The 17350-nt window shown below is 40.4% G+C and overlaps 1 protein-coding gene across 2 annotated transcripts in view; it reads right to left on the reverse strand.

The window, feature by feature from the left end:
• Positions 1 to 17350, reverse strand: part of NTPCR (nucleoside-triphosphatase, cancer-related) — a 28721-nt gene that overhangs the window by 7329 nt on the left and 4042 nt on the right. Inside the window, exons 2-4 of one of the 2 annotated variants that reach the window (XM_032242330.1) lie at positions 15665 to 15827; positions 14964 to 15060; positions 1316 to 1525 (exon numbers count right to left, since the gene is read on the reverse strand). In XM_032242330.1, the coding sequence (XP_032098221.1) occupies positions 1316 to 1525; positions 14964 to 15060; positions 15665 to 15827 (470 nt within the window). Of the gene's footprint in view, positions 1 to 1315; positions 1526 to 14959; positions 15061 to 15664; positions 15828 to 17350 lie in introns of both variants that reach the window. The other variant, XM_032242331.1, reaches the window with a different exon arrangement.

Raw genomic sequence — 17350 nt, forward strand, 5'->3', positions numbered from 1 at the left:
AGAATATTTTGGTGGCAACCAAAACCATGTAGATATTGCCACTGGGGCCAGTGGGCCAAGGTAACATTTTACTCAGTGATTAAAATGATCATGATGTAAGGTGCTCACAGGTACTCACTCTCCACTCCCCCTGATAGGAGGGGTCCTGCCTGCCTGACTCGTTCACTTGGCACTTGCAGGGCCAGGAGCTTTTAAACTGAGGAGGGGGAGTGAGGCATGTGAGCAGAGCTCAGCCAAGAGCACAGCTATCACTGACTCAAAGAAACTAAGGGCAAGGGCGGGGGAGAGGCAATATCTGACTGAGAGGAAAACAGAGGGACAATGGGGAAAGAAAGGCAAGTATTTAGACAAAGTGCCAGCAATGCCACAAGTCCCTTATGATTGGCTCAGAAGCTCCACTGGCTGACAAGCCCCAGCCCCTCATCTCTTACATGTGGTTGACAGCAGTGCTCCTCAAAGTGCCGGGGACCTTAAAAACCATGTGAGAACTTGCCAAAACACAGATCATGAGCCATCCCACAGAGTTTGATTCCTTGGACCAGGGCAAGGCCCCCTCCCAGGTGACACCCATGCTGCCATTCTGCAACCTCACAGTGAGTAGCAGACCCTCCGGCTGCACTGGCTAATGCAGCAGCCACACGAGGCCACAGAGCACCTCACATGTGGCCAGTGTGATGGAGAAACTGAATGTCTAATTCAATTTAAATTTAATTATTTATATGATGAAATAATTCAATTTAAATTTGATTAAATTTATTGAATATAAATAGCCAAATGTGGCTAGTTTGCTACTGTTCTGAACAATGCAGATGGTAATTTCCCTTGCTATGGGAAGTTCGAAAGGACGGTACTGCTCTTCAGCATTTGGAGGCTGTGCCTCCAGCTCCATCCACAGCCTCTTCTCCCCAAAAGCAGAAGTGGGTCAGGTTTAAAAGAGAAACCTTTAAAACAAAACAAAAAATATTTGCCCCTGTATCCCAACCTGACCTATCAATCTGAGAAGAATTAGAACAAGCACCTTAGATCAGACAGTTCTGATGCCAGAGAGGTCCTGGTGTCTGGTGGGAGAGATGGAAGTAAAAAACAGCCCCAATAGCTGAGACCGTCAGGAGGCTCCCCCATAAGCAAGTTTGTTTTTTCATCAACTAGAGGTATAACTTAAGTTCTATACATTTCTAGAAAATTAGACTCACCTATATTTCAGCATGGGAGGGAAAAAATGGTCACTCAAAACCAACAATATATTTTGGAGCCATCTGCTATTTTAGATCATCTGCTCCATTTCCACAGGTCATGGAGGACTGGCTGTACTCACATTAAACACCTTCACGTCATTTCTGTTTCTGATTTCTTCGACAAGGGCCAGTGGCTTTCCTTTAGGAACTGGGATTGTGCCAAGGATTATAGTCCCCGGGATAGACAGTGTCTGACGAACAGCGTGAATGAACGGCTGACTGAAGAGCTCCATCTTCCCAATCTCATCGATGATGCACACTCTTTGCCCTGGGCCACTGTTGGAGTTGGCCTGAAAATGACAAAGACATTCACGGGGACACCAGAGTCACATTAATAAAAGGGCCCATGGGTTCCACTCCCCACTCACTCACCAACCAGGTAAAAAAGACAGACACCTTTTCACTGATTTCAAAAAGTGACATACCATCCCACAGGCCACCCCTCATACTGTGCAGGAGGGGATTGCACAAGGGTGTGTGTCCCAGGAGCTAGGAATCATTGGGACTCTTGGAGGCTGGCCACCACGCCCATTACAAGTGGGATTTTCAAGAAAGTAATGGGTCATGAGAAAAAGAATCTGAGGTCTAAAGCATGCAATCGTACTTACTTTGTTCCCCCTTTAGCCAAGACTCATTTCGTTTTAATTTTCACTTTTTTCCATCAACCCTTATGGACCAATTATGAAATACACAAGCAGCTGCCTATAGCAGTTATCTCCTCCCCGGCAAGCAGGGAATTTCATATGGCTCAAAATGGAAAAAGAGGCCATTATTATCAACAAGGGCTCCCACACTTGCTTTCTCATTTCTTTTAAATCTTAGGTATTTGGGTGCCACTTAATTTCTGGCTGTATATATATAAAGCTTGGTCTCTGTCTTGGACTCCTTCTCTTGAATCACTTGCTCTGGGGGAAGAGAGGTACTATGCTGTGAGGATACTCAGGCAGCTGACACTGAGGTCCATATGGTGAGGCACTGAGGCCTCATGTCGATAGCTAAGAGGAACTGAGCCTGCCAGCAACCACATGAACAAGCTTAGAGGCAGGGCCCTCCCAGTCAAGGCTCAGATGACCATAGCCCCAGACAACAGCTTGACTGCAACCTCAGAGCCCCACCCAATAGCTTGATTGCAACCTCAGAGCCCCACCCAACAGCTGAACTACAACTTAGAGCCCCACCCAACAGCTGGACTGCAACCTCAGAGCCCCACCCAACAGCTGGACTGCAACTTGAGCCCCACCCAACAGCTGGACTGCAACCTCAGAACACCAGCTCAGCTGTACCTGGATTCCTGATCCTCAGATACTGTGTACAATAATGTGTTTGTTGTTTTAAGCTGCTAAATTTTGAGATAACTTGTTTCATAGCCACTATAACCAATACACATGTCCTCTATAGAAAGCCTTCCTAGAGAAAGCTGATAGGACTTTGGTTGATTATTCCATGGGAGGGACACAATAGAACACTTAATACACTTCAATGAATGGTGAATGGCAAAAACACCTTACATGTTTGTATACATGATTATTTTGAAAACTGCATGTAAAGCTGATTTACAAAATACTCTTCACTACAGTTCTAACTCCTTAAATAATGACAGCAATACAGTCCCAGAGGGCATGTCTGAGTTAAACTGGATTTTGTTCAAATTCCAAAAGCCAAAGCAGCGTATGGTACAGTGTGGCCAGTGGTAGGGATCAGTGGCAGCCAGGGCAGCCAGTGACAGACGGGGCTGTGGACCCACATCCTAAAGGCCTTTGATGGCCCACCCAGGGGTGGGAGTTTTCTCCCATGGCTGAAAGACTCTAAGCCAGGGAGGATTTCAAGTTGTGCTAGAAAGACTGCTGGCTGTGGACTCAGGAACACGTTAGACTTTTTTTTCAATAGACAATATAAGATGGTGGGTGTCTAAACCCCATTTGTGGCTGCACAGAAGCAGCAGGGCACAGAAGCAGTAGAGTAGCTTTTAGGTAAGCAGTACTCTATTTTCCTACTGCATATTGTACACTTATGAAATATTTTTCCACTCATTTTATTAGCTAAAAGATCAACAAGGAGTCCATTGTAATCACCCAAAAGAGGTCTGAACAATCTCCACACTTCTGTGTTTCTGACACGCTTCATTTTTGCCTCTCGATTAAGTTGATCTGTACACATGCCTGGTCTCCCCACTTAGGGCCGGTACATGGTTGTCCTCATCTGCGTCCTTCCTGGGGAACTCACCAATGTCCCAGAACAGAGAGGTGGGGAGCTGAAGGGGCAATGTCACCCTTCACTAATGGGGTCGGGGAGAAGGGGAGAGCATCTATGAAGTCACTACTTATTTCAAGTCTTTCCTCTAAAAACGAAAGCCAAATTTGGAAAAAATAAAACAGCTATCAACCACCTGTCTATGATAATAAAAAAAGACAACTGCACAGAAGGTTTCTGTCTTCCTGGGAGCATGCCACCCCAACTGGCCTGACTGTTCCCAAGTGCTGTGGACATTTCGCTGCCCCCAGAGATGATGAGTAATTGTGGATGTCATCCCTCTGGAGGCTATCATCTAAAAGCCAAATAAAACCTATCCTGGCACCTCAAAATGACAGTTTTGGAAGGTGCCAAATCAGACAAGAAGTGATATGAAAGAATGTGTGTATACAGGCATATGTATTTACTTGACTGTATACATGAGGGTAGTAAAATGCACGTGGCCACGTGTAAATACACAGGTACTGGTAGAAAGAGCATGGCTCTTCAACAACCAGCCTTCCTGCAATTCTCTAGAACATTCACCAGTGAAAGCTCATCGACATTTATTTAAGTTTCAGCACAAAAATATTTGGACACACAAGCATACATTACCTTCTACCAATTGGAAATCCTCATTTTAGAACCTTAGCTTATATAAAATCCTCATTCTGTCCAGAATTAGGGAATTTTATAATTCAGAAACTTCAGGAAGCTCAAAAATAAGTCTGTGATTTTTAATTAAAAATGCAAGTTATTCATACTCAGTTGAGAGAAAGATGTCAGATGCTGAGCCACTCTGAAGCCTGTAGACACTCAGCTTGCTTTTCTAAATAGCACATGATCGTATACTCAAGGTCTTAAAAAAAGAACCACTGTAATGTTTAATATGGTTTTATTTCTATATAAATTCAAGCAACTGTAGAGGGAAACACAGAAATAAGTAAGTAAACAAACACTCACCCCCTTTACACTGTTCTAAATTGACAGAGACAAAGACTTAGAGCACTAGGGACCCAAGTTTGAAGATGGTCAGGAACAACCCCCAACCCCCACACCCCTAATGAGCTCCCAGAGAAACTCCACCTGCAGCTGCTACAGTAAGGAGTGTGTAAAAACTGTAGGTGGCTCTCAGCCACGTGGTCACAATCACGACGCACACACCACCTGGAGTGTACACACCATTTAGGGCGCACCCTTTCCTCCCTCACAGCCTCTCCGCAGAGGACAACTCAAGCAGCACTGCCTCCTAGGGCCACACTTCCGTCCTGTGTAACACACGAGCCTTCCTGGTCATACCCCCAACACGCTTTCATTTCAGCTGATTATAAATGTTCAGCCACAAAGCACACTTTTAGTTCCCCTGTTCTGGGAGAGAAGATATTTCCTTAGATAGAGTCCTAAAATTGACCAGGGATAAGATAAGCTATGAATAATTTTATAACTTTAACTAACTTTGGTTATATTCAGCTGGTTTGCTTTCCAGAAGCAAATTAAATTGTCTTAGAGTAACAAAATATCTTCATATCAATTATATCAGAGACCTGAAAATAGTGTGATTTTGGGGGAGGAGTCCTTTGTTTATTTTTATATGCACTTTTAAAAATACCAAGAGCATATAAACATAAAATAATCAATGTCATTTAACCAAAATACTTGAACGAGAGCAAGCTAATCAAAGTGGTCTTTGCCTTATCCTGAATTATTTGCGTAATAAATATTTCTAGTGGTATTAAGGTTAATTTTAGGAGGACTGTTTGGTTTGTTTTATTTTAATATCAGACACACAGACTAACTCCTGAGCTCACCCGTCTGGGATAGCAAGTATTGCAAGTCATGAGAGTGAATAAGGAGTGTCTGTCAGAAGTTAGGCAGCAAAACCGCAGCCCTTCCCCCAAACAGCAGCACGTTCTGGGGAAGCAGAAAGACAAATGGTGGTAACAGCAGCCATCTCTGAGTCAGCCCACAGTTCCTCGCCCACTGAAGTTATTAGCTAAAAGTGCAGGGCTCCAGTCAGATTTTACGTGTGTTTATTCTAAGCCTTCAAGTTTCATAATCCCTTTGCTGTCTGGTGGTATATGGACTGTGAGTCTCCAGGGCACAGCCAGGACAAGGTGTCTAGACTACCCGATGGCGCCTGGTAGCCCAGCCCTTCCCCAGCCAGGCATACTCTGGGCAGAAGCTGCTCCTCCAGGCATGCCAGAGATCCTCACCCCAGTGTCCAGACAGACTAGTTCTGAGGCTTTTCCTGGATATCCTTTCCTACATGGCCTCTCAGGACTCATGTGGGCTTACTCACATGGTCACTGACTGAAGAGCATTTGAATGGTGCCCGTGGGGTTTTCCAAGCTATCTTGGGACTGAAACAATACCTACTGGCTGAAAGTCAGTCCAGTGGGATGGAGAGCCCAGTGCTACTTGTCTTCCTCCTGCTCTGAGCACTTGGGACTGCCCTGGACAATTGGGCTCCTGGGACTCCATGACAGATTACGACCCCACTCTGGCCCCCAGCAACCTGGCAAACACAAACCAAATTGTGATGGGAGGCTCCTCCCAAGGTACTGCCATTCATCACTTCAATTAACTCCTCCAGAACATAATCCCAGCTACTGCTCTGTTGAGCACCCCTAGGAGCCAGGCGCCAAGGTACCTTACAAGCAATGCATTCGGTCCTCCCAGTAACTTCACATAGCAGGAATCAGCATCTGTTTTACAGATGAGGAAATGAAATTAGGCATTAAGAGATTTACTCAAAAATCACTGAGAGCACAGTGACAGAATCGGAGTCAAACCAGAGATCACTTGAATTCAAAGCTCCCTTCCACACCCTGAGCGCAATACGCCTACACACTTTCGTCTAGGAAATAAAGAACAGCGTCAAGGAAACCTAACCATGAAGAAATTGCTTTCCTCTCCAATAAGAAGAAATAGCACTCTGGTGTTTAGGGATCTACAGAGGCATAGGCACACAACTTCAATTTATTTGGAGTAATCATATTGCTCTAAATTATTCAAAAAGAACTCATATTTTGGGTCTGAGAAAAACATCACCGAAATCATTTCATCGAGTATGGATAGCCAATGGCCCACTGCAGTAGTAGATATGACGGAGGGTAAAGGGGCCTCTCTCCTCCACCAGGAGCACATCCCTGTGCAGCTAGAAGAGCTATGACCAGGTATCCTCATATGTCCACCTTCCTGTCATTTCTTTATCACCTGACAGTGTTTACAAAAACCAAATTAAAAAAAAAATTTCACTTGCTTAGTTTAAAAAAAATTTCATCAATACTTAAACTTTTGTTTGGTATCTTTGATATCTGATATCCTTTTCATTAGAAACTGCCCAGAGGAGAAAAAACTCATTGTTTTTGCTATAATAAAATGGTGATAGCTTGTTTTTCTAATGGAGGTAACGGGATAAATAGATAACTGGATACAAATAGAAGTATAGCTTAGAGTAGGAAAAAACTCAACTATTATGGCTTTTTCTTAGTTTGGTTTCAATGTATAGTAATTTTATGTTTGTTAATTACTGCTCACCTTACTAGAGAAAGTATTTTAAAAGAGAGTAGTTAAATTTGCTTGCCAATTAAGGCCTCAAGGGAAAATTATTTTTATCTTAAGATGATCTAATAAAGTTTAGATAAAATTAGAATTGGCTTGGGGAAATCTGATGAGGAGGATGTGCATGGTCTCACAGTATCTCCCCACTCACTGCTCATTAGTGCCAAAGGGGGAAAAAAATAGCAACTATACAGTAGAGAAATAAGACAATTCCTTGATCAGGTAATCAAAATTAATATCACTAAGCATCACATGCCTCCAGATGTGGATGGAGGCATGTGATGCTTAGTGATATTACTTGAGAAGAATGCATCATCATTTATGGAGTATTCTAGCTGACTTTAGTCACGAGGAAACATCAGAAAAACTCCAAAAGAGGAGTGTTCTATTAAACTGGAACTATATTCTTTACAAATGTCAAAGTCCTGGAAGACAAAGAGAGACTGTGGAAATGTTCCAGATTAACGGAGGCTCTGGAGATGTGACAACTTAATGTACCACCTGACCCTAGACTGGATGTTGAACTGGAGGAAAAGAAATGTTACAAAGAATATTAAGTCAATTGATGATACTAATGATAGTTTACTAATGATAGATCGAAGTAACTTTAACACTAATGATACAGTATTTTTTTCAATGTAAGATTTACAGAGCTTGATAACTACATTGATTATGTAAAAGCATATCCTTATTTTCAGGAAAAATATATTGTACATTTAGGAGTAAAGTACCTTGATGATCGCAACATATTCTCAAATGGTCACCCCCTTCCAGCTTATATATTTATACACACACTCTCTCACACACGGAGAGAGAATAAGCAAACAAGCCAAATGATAAACATAGGTGACTGTGGATAATGAGAGTATACAGGTGTTCTTGCACTACTCTCGTAAGTTTCTCTGAGAGTAAAATTTTGTCCAAATGAAGTTAAAAAATATTATCAGTACAAAACACACGCATACACACACACACACACACACACACACACACACACACACACACACCTATGTACTTTCTCAGTACCAGATTCAAGAAAACAACCAACTCACCCCATATGAACTTCCTCCTAATGGAGTGTGGAGTTTTAGACTGATATGCATGGGAGACAGAGAAGAAAGTGCTAGAAATGGGACAAAGTGGGTGAGGAAAAGGGAAAAAGGCAACAGTTTATACAAACACAACCACAGTCCAGCTTAAGGAGCATGCAACTCTGTGTTTCTTGAGAGTGGGCTGTAAGAAAGGCATGAAGGTATCATAACCCAGGGCAAAAGCCTGCTTAGCATCTAAATCCACAGAATCTCACCAAGACCAGCAATCAGAAATAATAAAGCCTCAGTCTCTGCCTAGTAGAAATAATGAAGATTTGCCATGAAAAATCTTGCAAAATGAACTGCAGAGTCAACCTCATACTGAATTTTCAATTCATTTTCTTATGTCAATTCACTGCAGGAATGTCTTTACTGACAATTTAAAAACTGATTTTCTGTTTGCACCATGTAGCTTTTAATTTCCCTGGCTTATCCTGCATTACAGACTTGTGATACATGAGGTAGAGAAACAGAAGCTGAAAGAGAACAAAGAATCAAATGCTACAGTTGCTAACAGCAATGAAGGAAATTCTAGCAATGCTGAGGCGCTTGTCAATCTTTCAAGAATGGATCCTAACTAGAACTTGGTTTTTCTGCATTCTTTCTAAAGCTAAGTGGCCTGAAACACTAAGGAACACTTCCAGATCAACAGTCTAAAAAACAAAAACAAAATACTTTTCCCTAGACAGGAATCCTCTCGCCTTCAAAGGAAGCTTCTAAGATTTTCCAAAACAGAGTCTATTTCAGAATCAAAAGTAGATCCTGCTCTCAAAAACAAATACACTTTAAAGCCTTATTTTACTCAAAACAGGAGAATACAAGGTTCGACTATGTTGGTTTTCACTGAGTGTTCTAGCTTACTATTCCTTCCACAGATCTTTGTAAAAATTGACACTGTTCACCTGGAAAACAAGGCTTCAAGTAGATGTCCTTTGTTCTTGAAAACATCATAATCTATTGTCATCATTTTGTGTGAGTAGGAGATATTTTGAAAACCAATAAAATGTTAAATCTTACATTGCATCAAATTTTAATAAAGCATTCAGGGTAGCTATCAAAAATGTCATTATGTAAAAGCCCAGCATTATCTTATCAGCCTTGATCATTAGAAAACAGAAAAAACAATCCTAACTCTAGTAGCACCAGAAAACAGGAGAGCCCTATGAATAACCTCACCAATAAAAATTTTAAAGAAATTAATGAAGAAAGAGAAACATGATTTTGGCTGTGGAGAAGGAAGATTATCTGAAAAATTAAAATAGGCTTTATGTCAAAATAGCTATAGTTCCAGCCACTCCATAGAAGACATTTTTTTAATGGATAGTAAAAGTCTTGATTATAGTTTGCTCCAGCTCTACCACTTATACAATCAGTGTGTCCCTGAGCAAGTAACTTTCTACTCTATGCCTCCGTTTGCTCATCTGTAGAATAGGAATGTAGTGATAGTGTTCTGAGGACTAAATGAGTTCATGCCTGGCACTTAGTTTCCACTCAATAATAGTTTACTGCTGCTGGTGCCACCATTACTAGAGTTTCTGAACAAGATCATTTTTGCAGAAGAAAAACATAAACAATTACCATGGTAATTAAAATACTATGATACTGACACAAGGATCAAACAGATCAATGGAAGAGAACAGATAACGCTGAAACACTTCACATATACACACACACACACACACATAGAGTTTTAATATAATTAATTAAGCATAAAATACTAATTATAAATGGGTTATTTAACAAACAATTTTAGTAAACTGGCTAAATATCTGGAAAAAAATCAGTTGGGAACCTCATTGTATATTACATTCAAGATAAATCCAAATGGATTGAAAACATAAATGTTAAAAAAAAAAAGGATGCAGAAAAAGAAATATCTAGGTAAAATTAAAATATCTATATAAATTTGGAATAGGGACAAACTTTTCTCTGTGTTGAAGGAAAGATATCACCAAACTGAAGTGACAAACTGAGAAAAACAGAATCAATAATATAAAAAGGCAATCTGCTTTATAAAAGATCTATTTAAGCCCAAAGTAAAGAAATGGGAAGAGCGATAGATGAACAATTTAAATTAAGGAAAACTTAATGAACAACTGAAAAACTCTTAACCCCATTCATTAGTAACTGTAAAATGCAAATCAAAGCAAAGCAGTGTGTATTATATTGAAAATAAGTTCAGTGCTCAGGGCTGGCAAAGTGCAGCAAGACAAGCACACTCACACTCTGGCAGTGGGGCACAAAGTCAACACAGCACTAACAAGATCTTGAAAGTTCACACCCCGCCAGCTCATATTTCCCCTTTTAGACTCTCCCTAAGGAAATAATCACGCCTAGAGAAAAAGACTCAAGTACAAAGGGTGATTTGTTGCAAGGTTATTTACAATGGTGATACAGAATCTGAATGCCCAACACTGAGAGAGTAATAATTAAATCAAAGATGAAAACTCATATCATGAAATAGGATGAAACTATTAAAATCTCCCAGTTTTGAAGATTATCATGTTGTGAGAACATTCCCATGTCCCTCAATCACATTAAGGGAAACAAACACCAAACCTATGAAACTATACATAACATTTCCCCTGATCTTGAATGACTGAATAAACAAACTAGGTAAACAAAAGGAGCAGAAACAAAATATGCTAACATTGGCTAACTTGGTGATAAGATTATGAGTTATTCGCATTGTATTTTTAATTTTTATTTTACATTTTTTGTAATTTTTTACCATGAATATCTAGAACTTGAATACTCAAGAAAATAATAAATGTTGACAAATAAGGAAAGAGTTAACTCATGGAATGAAAAAAATTAACCATCAACCCCACTAAAGGCTTTCTAAAAACCTTCCTGAGTCTAGAACGCTTACCACGTATGCTCTATTTTTCTTTATTTCTCATGAGCAACCATGATGCCCAGGCACAATTCCTGCCTAAAGAAACATAACCAGAGCAGTTCCACAAGGTGGACCTGGGTTGTGCCTGGGCCTCCTGAGCCTTTCCCTCACCTCGAGTTGCCCTTCAGCTCCTGACCATTCTTTTTTTTTTTTTTTTTTTTTTTGAGATGGAGTCTTGCTCTGTTGCCCAGGCTGGAATGCAATGTCACCACCTTGGCTCACTACAACTTCTGTCTCTCAGGTTCAAGTGATTCTCCTGCCTCAGCCTCCTGAGTAGCTGGGACTATAGGCACGTGCCACCATCCCTAGCTGATTTTTTTTTTTTCAGTAGATACTGGGTTTCACCATATTGGCCAGGCTGGTCTCGAACTCCTGGCTTCAAGTGATCCACCTGCCTCAACCTCCCAAAGAGATGGAATTACAGGTGTGGGCCACTATCACAGGTCCCACCCCTATTCTCACTACTCCACCTGTAAACAGGCATAGCCCTGCTTGGCCTAATCAGAAAAGTACTTTTTTTCTTATTTTTTTTTTTAGTATTAAAACACAGACACACACATCTCAAACTTTTACTCATACATAGTGAAATTGCTTACACACGATAAATATTTCTTATTATCAGAGTTTATGTTTTCATAGATCCCAGGCTCTATGAACTAACACTGTGCCCCTTTATAAAGAGTTTCTAAAGCTTCCAGTTTACTTGGTTGTTTTCATTGCCAGTATCAAAAATGATCTCTTTATACTCTCCAGTTTTGTTGCCTAATTATTTTAATATTTCTTTTTTTTAATGTAAAGACAAAAGACCAATTCCTTCTCCTTTTTTCATTCCAGTAAAATATATATGAAGAGAGAAAAATTTCTGCTCCAGAAAAGAAATCCATGACCCTGACTGGATAAGAATCCTGTATTAGTCCATTTTCACACTGCTATAAAGACACTACGTAGACTGGGTAATTTATAAATAAAAGAGGTTTAATTGGCTCATAGTTCCGCATGATTGGGGAGGCCTCAGGAAACTTAAAATCATGGTGGAAGGTGAAGGGGAAGCAAGGATCTTCTTCACGTGGTGGCAGGAGAAAGAGTGCAGGGAAAACTGCCACTTTTGAAACCACTGGATCTCATGAAAACTCCCTCACTATCAGGAGAATAGCCTGGGGGAAACCACCCCATGATCCAACCTTCTCCCACCAGGACCCTCCCTCCATACATGAGGATTAATTTGTGATGAGATTTGGGTGGGGACACAGAACCAAACCATATCAAATCCCCTGCTAGGAACTTTTTCTACAGGGAATGTGCATGTCTACATTTGGTAATCAGAATATAAAAAGCTGGGAGAATTCTGTATTTCTTTATTTTTTAATTAGAAAACAGATTCATGCTTTGATCTAGTCAGCATATGATCTCTTATATGATCTTGCAGCTAGACACTAAGCACCTGTGCACACTCTTCTCCCAGGATTTGGTCTACTCTGTCTGAGCAGGTTAAGTGAAAAATTCTTTGTATTGACGCAGTCAGTTCCTAAAACCAGAATCTTCACATGGAATTTAATTTCACGTATTTCACTTGTGTTTTGAACATTTAAGTAGAGAGGAACATACGTGATGGGAAAACTCAAAAGAAAAGTACCATGCTCTCTGCTCCTCCACAACACATTGGCCACAAGAGTCCCCAGCACAGGAACTGAGGGAAAGTTCCAAGAGGAAGGAATTAGGGAAGAAGGAAGTGGGAGGAGGAAATAGGGGATAGGAAGAAAAGGAGAACTTGTTGGGTTCCAAGAGGCACAACCCCCTGCTGAAACAGACCATAAGATACCACCAGCCCTCTGAGATTAGAACAATCCTCAGCAGGCTATAGCTAAAACCTTCAGTAGCCTTTGGGCAACCCTCTGAGATTAGAACGATCCTCAGGAGGCTATAGCTAAAATCTTCAGTAGCCTTTGGGCAACTGCCACTACATACTCCAGCTGAGCTCTGAATGCCAAGGAACAGAGAGGCAAAGATCTTAGAAGACAGTGTGCTAACCAAAGAAAATGGCAAGAGCCAAGGAGTGTCAGGCTGGCATGTGCGGGAAGTGATTGGACAAGTGTGGCTGAAGAATGGCAAGTTGAGGTCAGAGGTTATTAAGGCCAGGTATCACAGGGTCTTCTCAGCCACTAGAAAGACCTTGGACTCCCTGGTGCCATGGAAACCTCTGGACGGTTTATAATTGGTTTTTGAGACATGTCTGTACCATTTAATTTTCACAAATCAAAGTAGTAAGCCTATAAAAGATTAAATAACACTCACATTCCTTAACATGGTCCACAGAGTCCTGCATCACATGGTCCCCAACTCACCAAATTCACCTTCTTCACCTGCTCTTGCTCCAAGGCTCTGAGGTCTTAATGTATCTGTTCCTGCCATTTAGAATATTATCCCCAGATCTCCCCGCCCTGACACATACAAATACCCTAATACTAACTCTCTCCAGTGCCCTCTCACCTTTTCCTTTCTGTTTAAATGTCATCTTCTCAGAACTCTTTCCTGGTCCATTGCTCTCAAGTCAGTTCTTCCTGTTACTGTCTCTCATAGCACCCTGCTCTTTTCTGTCACAGCATTAATGACGAAGTATAAATTTATTTAGTGTCTACCTTTCCCACTAGACTAACAGTTTTGAGGGAGCAGAAAACATGTCTGCTTTGTTCATGACTGTATACACAGTACTTAATATTTGATAAATAGGTATATAAAACAATACATAATAAAACAAAAATTGGTTCTTTGAAAAGATCATCTAAATTGACAAATGTTTAGACTGACCAAGAAAAATGAGAAGATTTAAATAACTAAAATAATGAAAGAAGTGACAATACCACCAATCTTACAAAATAAAAAGCATTATGGGTGAATATGAACAACTGTATGCCAGCAACTTAGATACTTCAGATGAAATGGACAAATTACTAAAAGGTACAAATTACCACAACTCATTCAACAAAACGTACAAAATCAACAGACCTATAAGAAGAGATTGAATTGGTCATTTAAAAGCTTCTCACCAAGAAAAACCTAGCCCACATGGCTTCTCTAGTGAATTCTATCAATCATTCAAAGAAAAATTAATACCAATCATTCACAAACCCTTCCAAAAATTAGAAGAGAAGGAAACGCTTCCTAACTCACTCTATTAGACCAGTATTAACCTGATACCAAAACTAAACAACAATATCCCAAGAAAAGAAAGCTACAGACTCTATCTTTTGTGAATACAGATGCAGAAATCCTCAACAAAATACACCTGCATAAACTCTATACAAAGACACAGTTAACATCATGCATAATGGTGAAAGACTAAATATTTTCTTCCTAAGATTGGGAATAAGACAAGGATATCTACTATCACTACTTTTATTCAATGTTGTAATGGAGGTTCTAGCGGGGGCAATTAGGCAAGCAAATGAAATAAAAGGCATTAAAAGTAGAAAGGAAGAAGTTGTAAGATGTCAATAAAGTTGTTTTTTTCTTTTTTAAAAAAGGTAATATAACGATATAATGTCTTAACTGCTTACAGTACTTGCGAGGCATTTGATAACAACTGGTGATTATGCTTATATAACGACGCTTTTTCTTCCTAAATGTTTGTTGTGCTGTGAAACCAGGTTAAGACATGAATGTGAGAAGACAGAGGACTAAGACCTATCTTTGGGAATGTTGGCACCTGGGCATCAAGAGCCTTTCCGAAATAAAATATTTATGTGTACTGAATTTACAGGAATTTACTTGTACCTCAGAGTGACAGCAAATTATGTTGTTTATCCTTATTAAGACTCAATCACCGGATGACTTTTAAACTGTAAAATGCAAAACTTTAAGAGCAAAAGGCATTCTGTTTCCATGGCTAGCAATTCCCACAGTGCACTAAGAGCAGATGGGTTCGAAAAGCAGAAACCACATACTCACGTTCCTCAAGACAGGGAGCACCAACTGCTCAAAAGAAGTCAGGTCAACCACATACTGCCCAACTCGGCATTCACGTTTTCCAGGTGGAGGCTGTAACCTGAAGGAAAAGACATTGTGTTCTTTGCTGAAAAACTCCAGTATTGATTTCTGGGTTTTAGCTGCTCCACTGAGCCTCTGGCATTCCACATATGCTAAGTCAACCTTAAAAATGACCAACACAAAATGCAGTGGTCTGCAAAGCGGATCAGGTTTTCTCTGCTTTGAACAGACCCACCCTAAGTGTCCACACCTCCAACAATAGCCTTGTGGTTATGGCAAGGCTATAAGCTCCAAGCAGCTATTGCATCAACAGTCTTTGAAAAGCGGCACTAGAAACAGGACGAAGAATTATAAAGTGTGGAGTTTATAACTTGGTGAATAAGTTTTAAGTAAAATATGACTTTTTTCATGTGATGGTTACATTCTGTTTCCTTTCTCTGAGAAATCCCTAAAGGCCTAAGATTCTTCAGGATAGATGAGATCATTTGGCTCAACTTTGTGCCCAGGGAGAAACTCTCAACCTAAAGGGAAAGCAGATTGGCATCCAAGAACCCAATTGAGTTTTTGCTTTTGGTGAATTTAGCTCTTGTTGAAAAGCTCCCAAAGCACAGATGGAAGGGGAGCTTAGACAATAAAACAACACAGAAATGAAATATCAGTACCCAACTCTAGATAAAGGCCCTCGGGTGCCGGACAACGTGACCACATCGAATCCTATTCTTCTCCCTCCCTGTCTGACTTCTTCTGTATAAAATCCATCGACAGGCACGCCAGAGGATTTTAAAACCTCACTGGCTTTCTGGATCAGTGTTGTTTTTCCAACCCCTAAAATAAAAGAAAAAAAAAGAAGAAAAGCCCATTAGTAATCACTCCCTCGCTAGAGCACACACAGCACTTGTTGACTCTGAGACAGCAATTAGGGTGGGTAGAGAAATGGGCTGTAAATGGATTTATGAATATTAACTTCAATTTAATTTTGATTGCTCCAGGTGTTAAAATGCTTAATTTCAAGCATAATTCAATAAGCATAATAAAAATAGGAATGATATCTTGAGGTTTATTTTTAAATGTGAAACATTATTAATTTTGCACATACACAATCCCAGAACGAACTGAGTGGTTTCTGATGATATTCTCACGTGCCCTTTGCATCCTGTGAAATGGTTTACAGTTCTCATTTTTCTGCCCAGGAAGTAACATTGGTCACACCTGAGTCAGGGGCTGGGAATTTAAGATTTCAGCCTTCAAGAGATTACAAACGGACCTACACTTACAGTGGGAAAATCACTTTACTCCTCCTTGGATTTACATTGCTGTATCTCCTGAAAAAGTGTATTAAACACCATTAACATCCCTGTTAATGGTCACTTTCAAACTTGTTCATAACAGCAAGCCTGTCAGGTCCAACGTCATCTTCTCCAGAGTCTCTAAGCATTTCTTCACCTTATCCCCCACACCTTCCCTAATTTGAACCTATGCACCTGCACCCTCTCATCCTCCCCACCTTGACCTTTCCTTTCCATCCAGCCTGGCCAGTTGACTACTCTGATGAACTCATGGGTTTACAAGCACCAACAGGTGCTACCTAACATAGTAATACCAATCACTGACACTATGGAGCCAGACACTGTTCTAGCCCACTTCAGAAGCATTTTCTTGGTTAAGCCCTCATAACCATCGTCTGAGGCAGTTACTATCCTTATGCATATTTTACAGATGAAGAAACTGAACTTTTTAAAATATGAGCCTTGTTCCCAATATGGATTTAAGTAAGTGGCATCATGACTACCCAACTAAGGAAGAGAGAGAAAGCTAGCGTGTCTGCAAGTGAGCTATTTTGAGACACTACAGAGTTGTAAATCATGCTATTTCTAGGACTACCTACTCTTTTAACCCTCCTTGACATAAAATATGATCCATTATTCTAACTTAATATATCTAGCTTCACACCTCACATTAAAATAATAGCACCTGGCCTTCTGGAACATGAACAGCAACCCAAGAGGATTCTGGCTATAGTGAGCCACAGTGAGCAGGTGGCTGGTAGGAGAACTGTGTAGAACATAAAATGATGAAATTCTAATCCAGCCCTGGCCCTCCGTAACAACTGCTTTAGGAAAGTCACTGAAGAATCTGTTTAATGCAAGTAATAGCATTGCTGAATGTGTAAGCTGGTACTCCTTTTCTGAAGGGCAATTTCAATATGCCTACTACAGCAACCGGCAGCTCATGACTAGATGTCAACAAAATGTGTACAGCAGGACATTCACTGCAATATTTTCTATAATAGCAAAACACTGAAAACAACCTAAATGTTGATTAGTGAGGGAGTTAACTCACAGCACCGT

This window comes from Sapajus apella, unplaced genomic scaffold (assembly GCF_009761245.1).
Source record: "Sapajus apella isolate SASKATOON/1434 unplaced genomic scaffold, GSC_monkey_1.0 scaffold49, whole genome shotgun sequence".
NCBI classification, from domain to species: domain Eukaryota; kingdom Metazoa; phylum Chordata; class Mammalia; order Primates; family Cebidae; genus Sapajus; species Sapajus apella.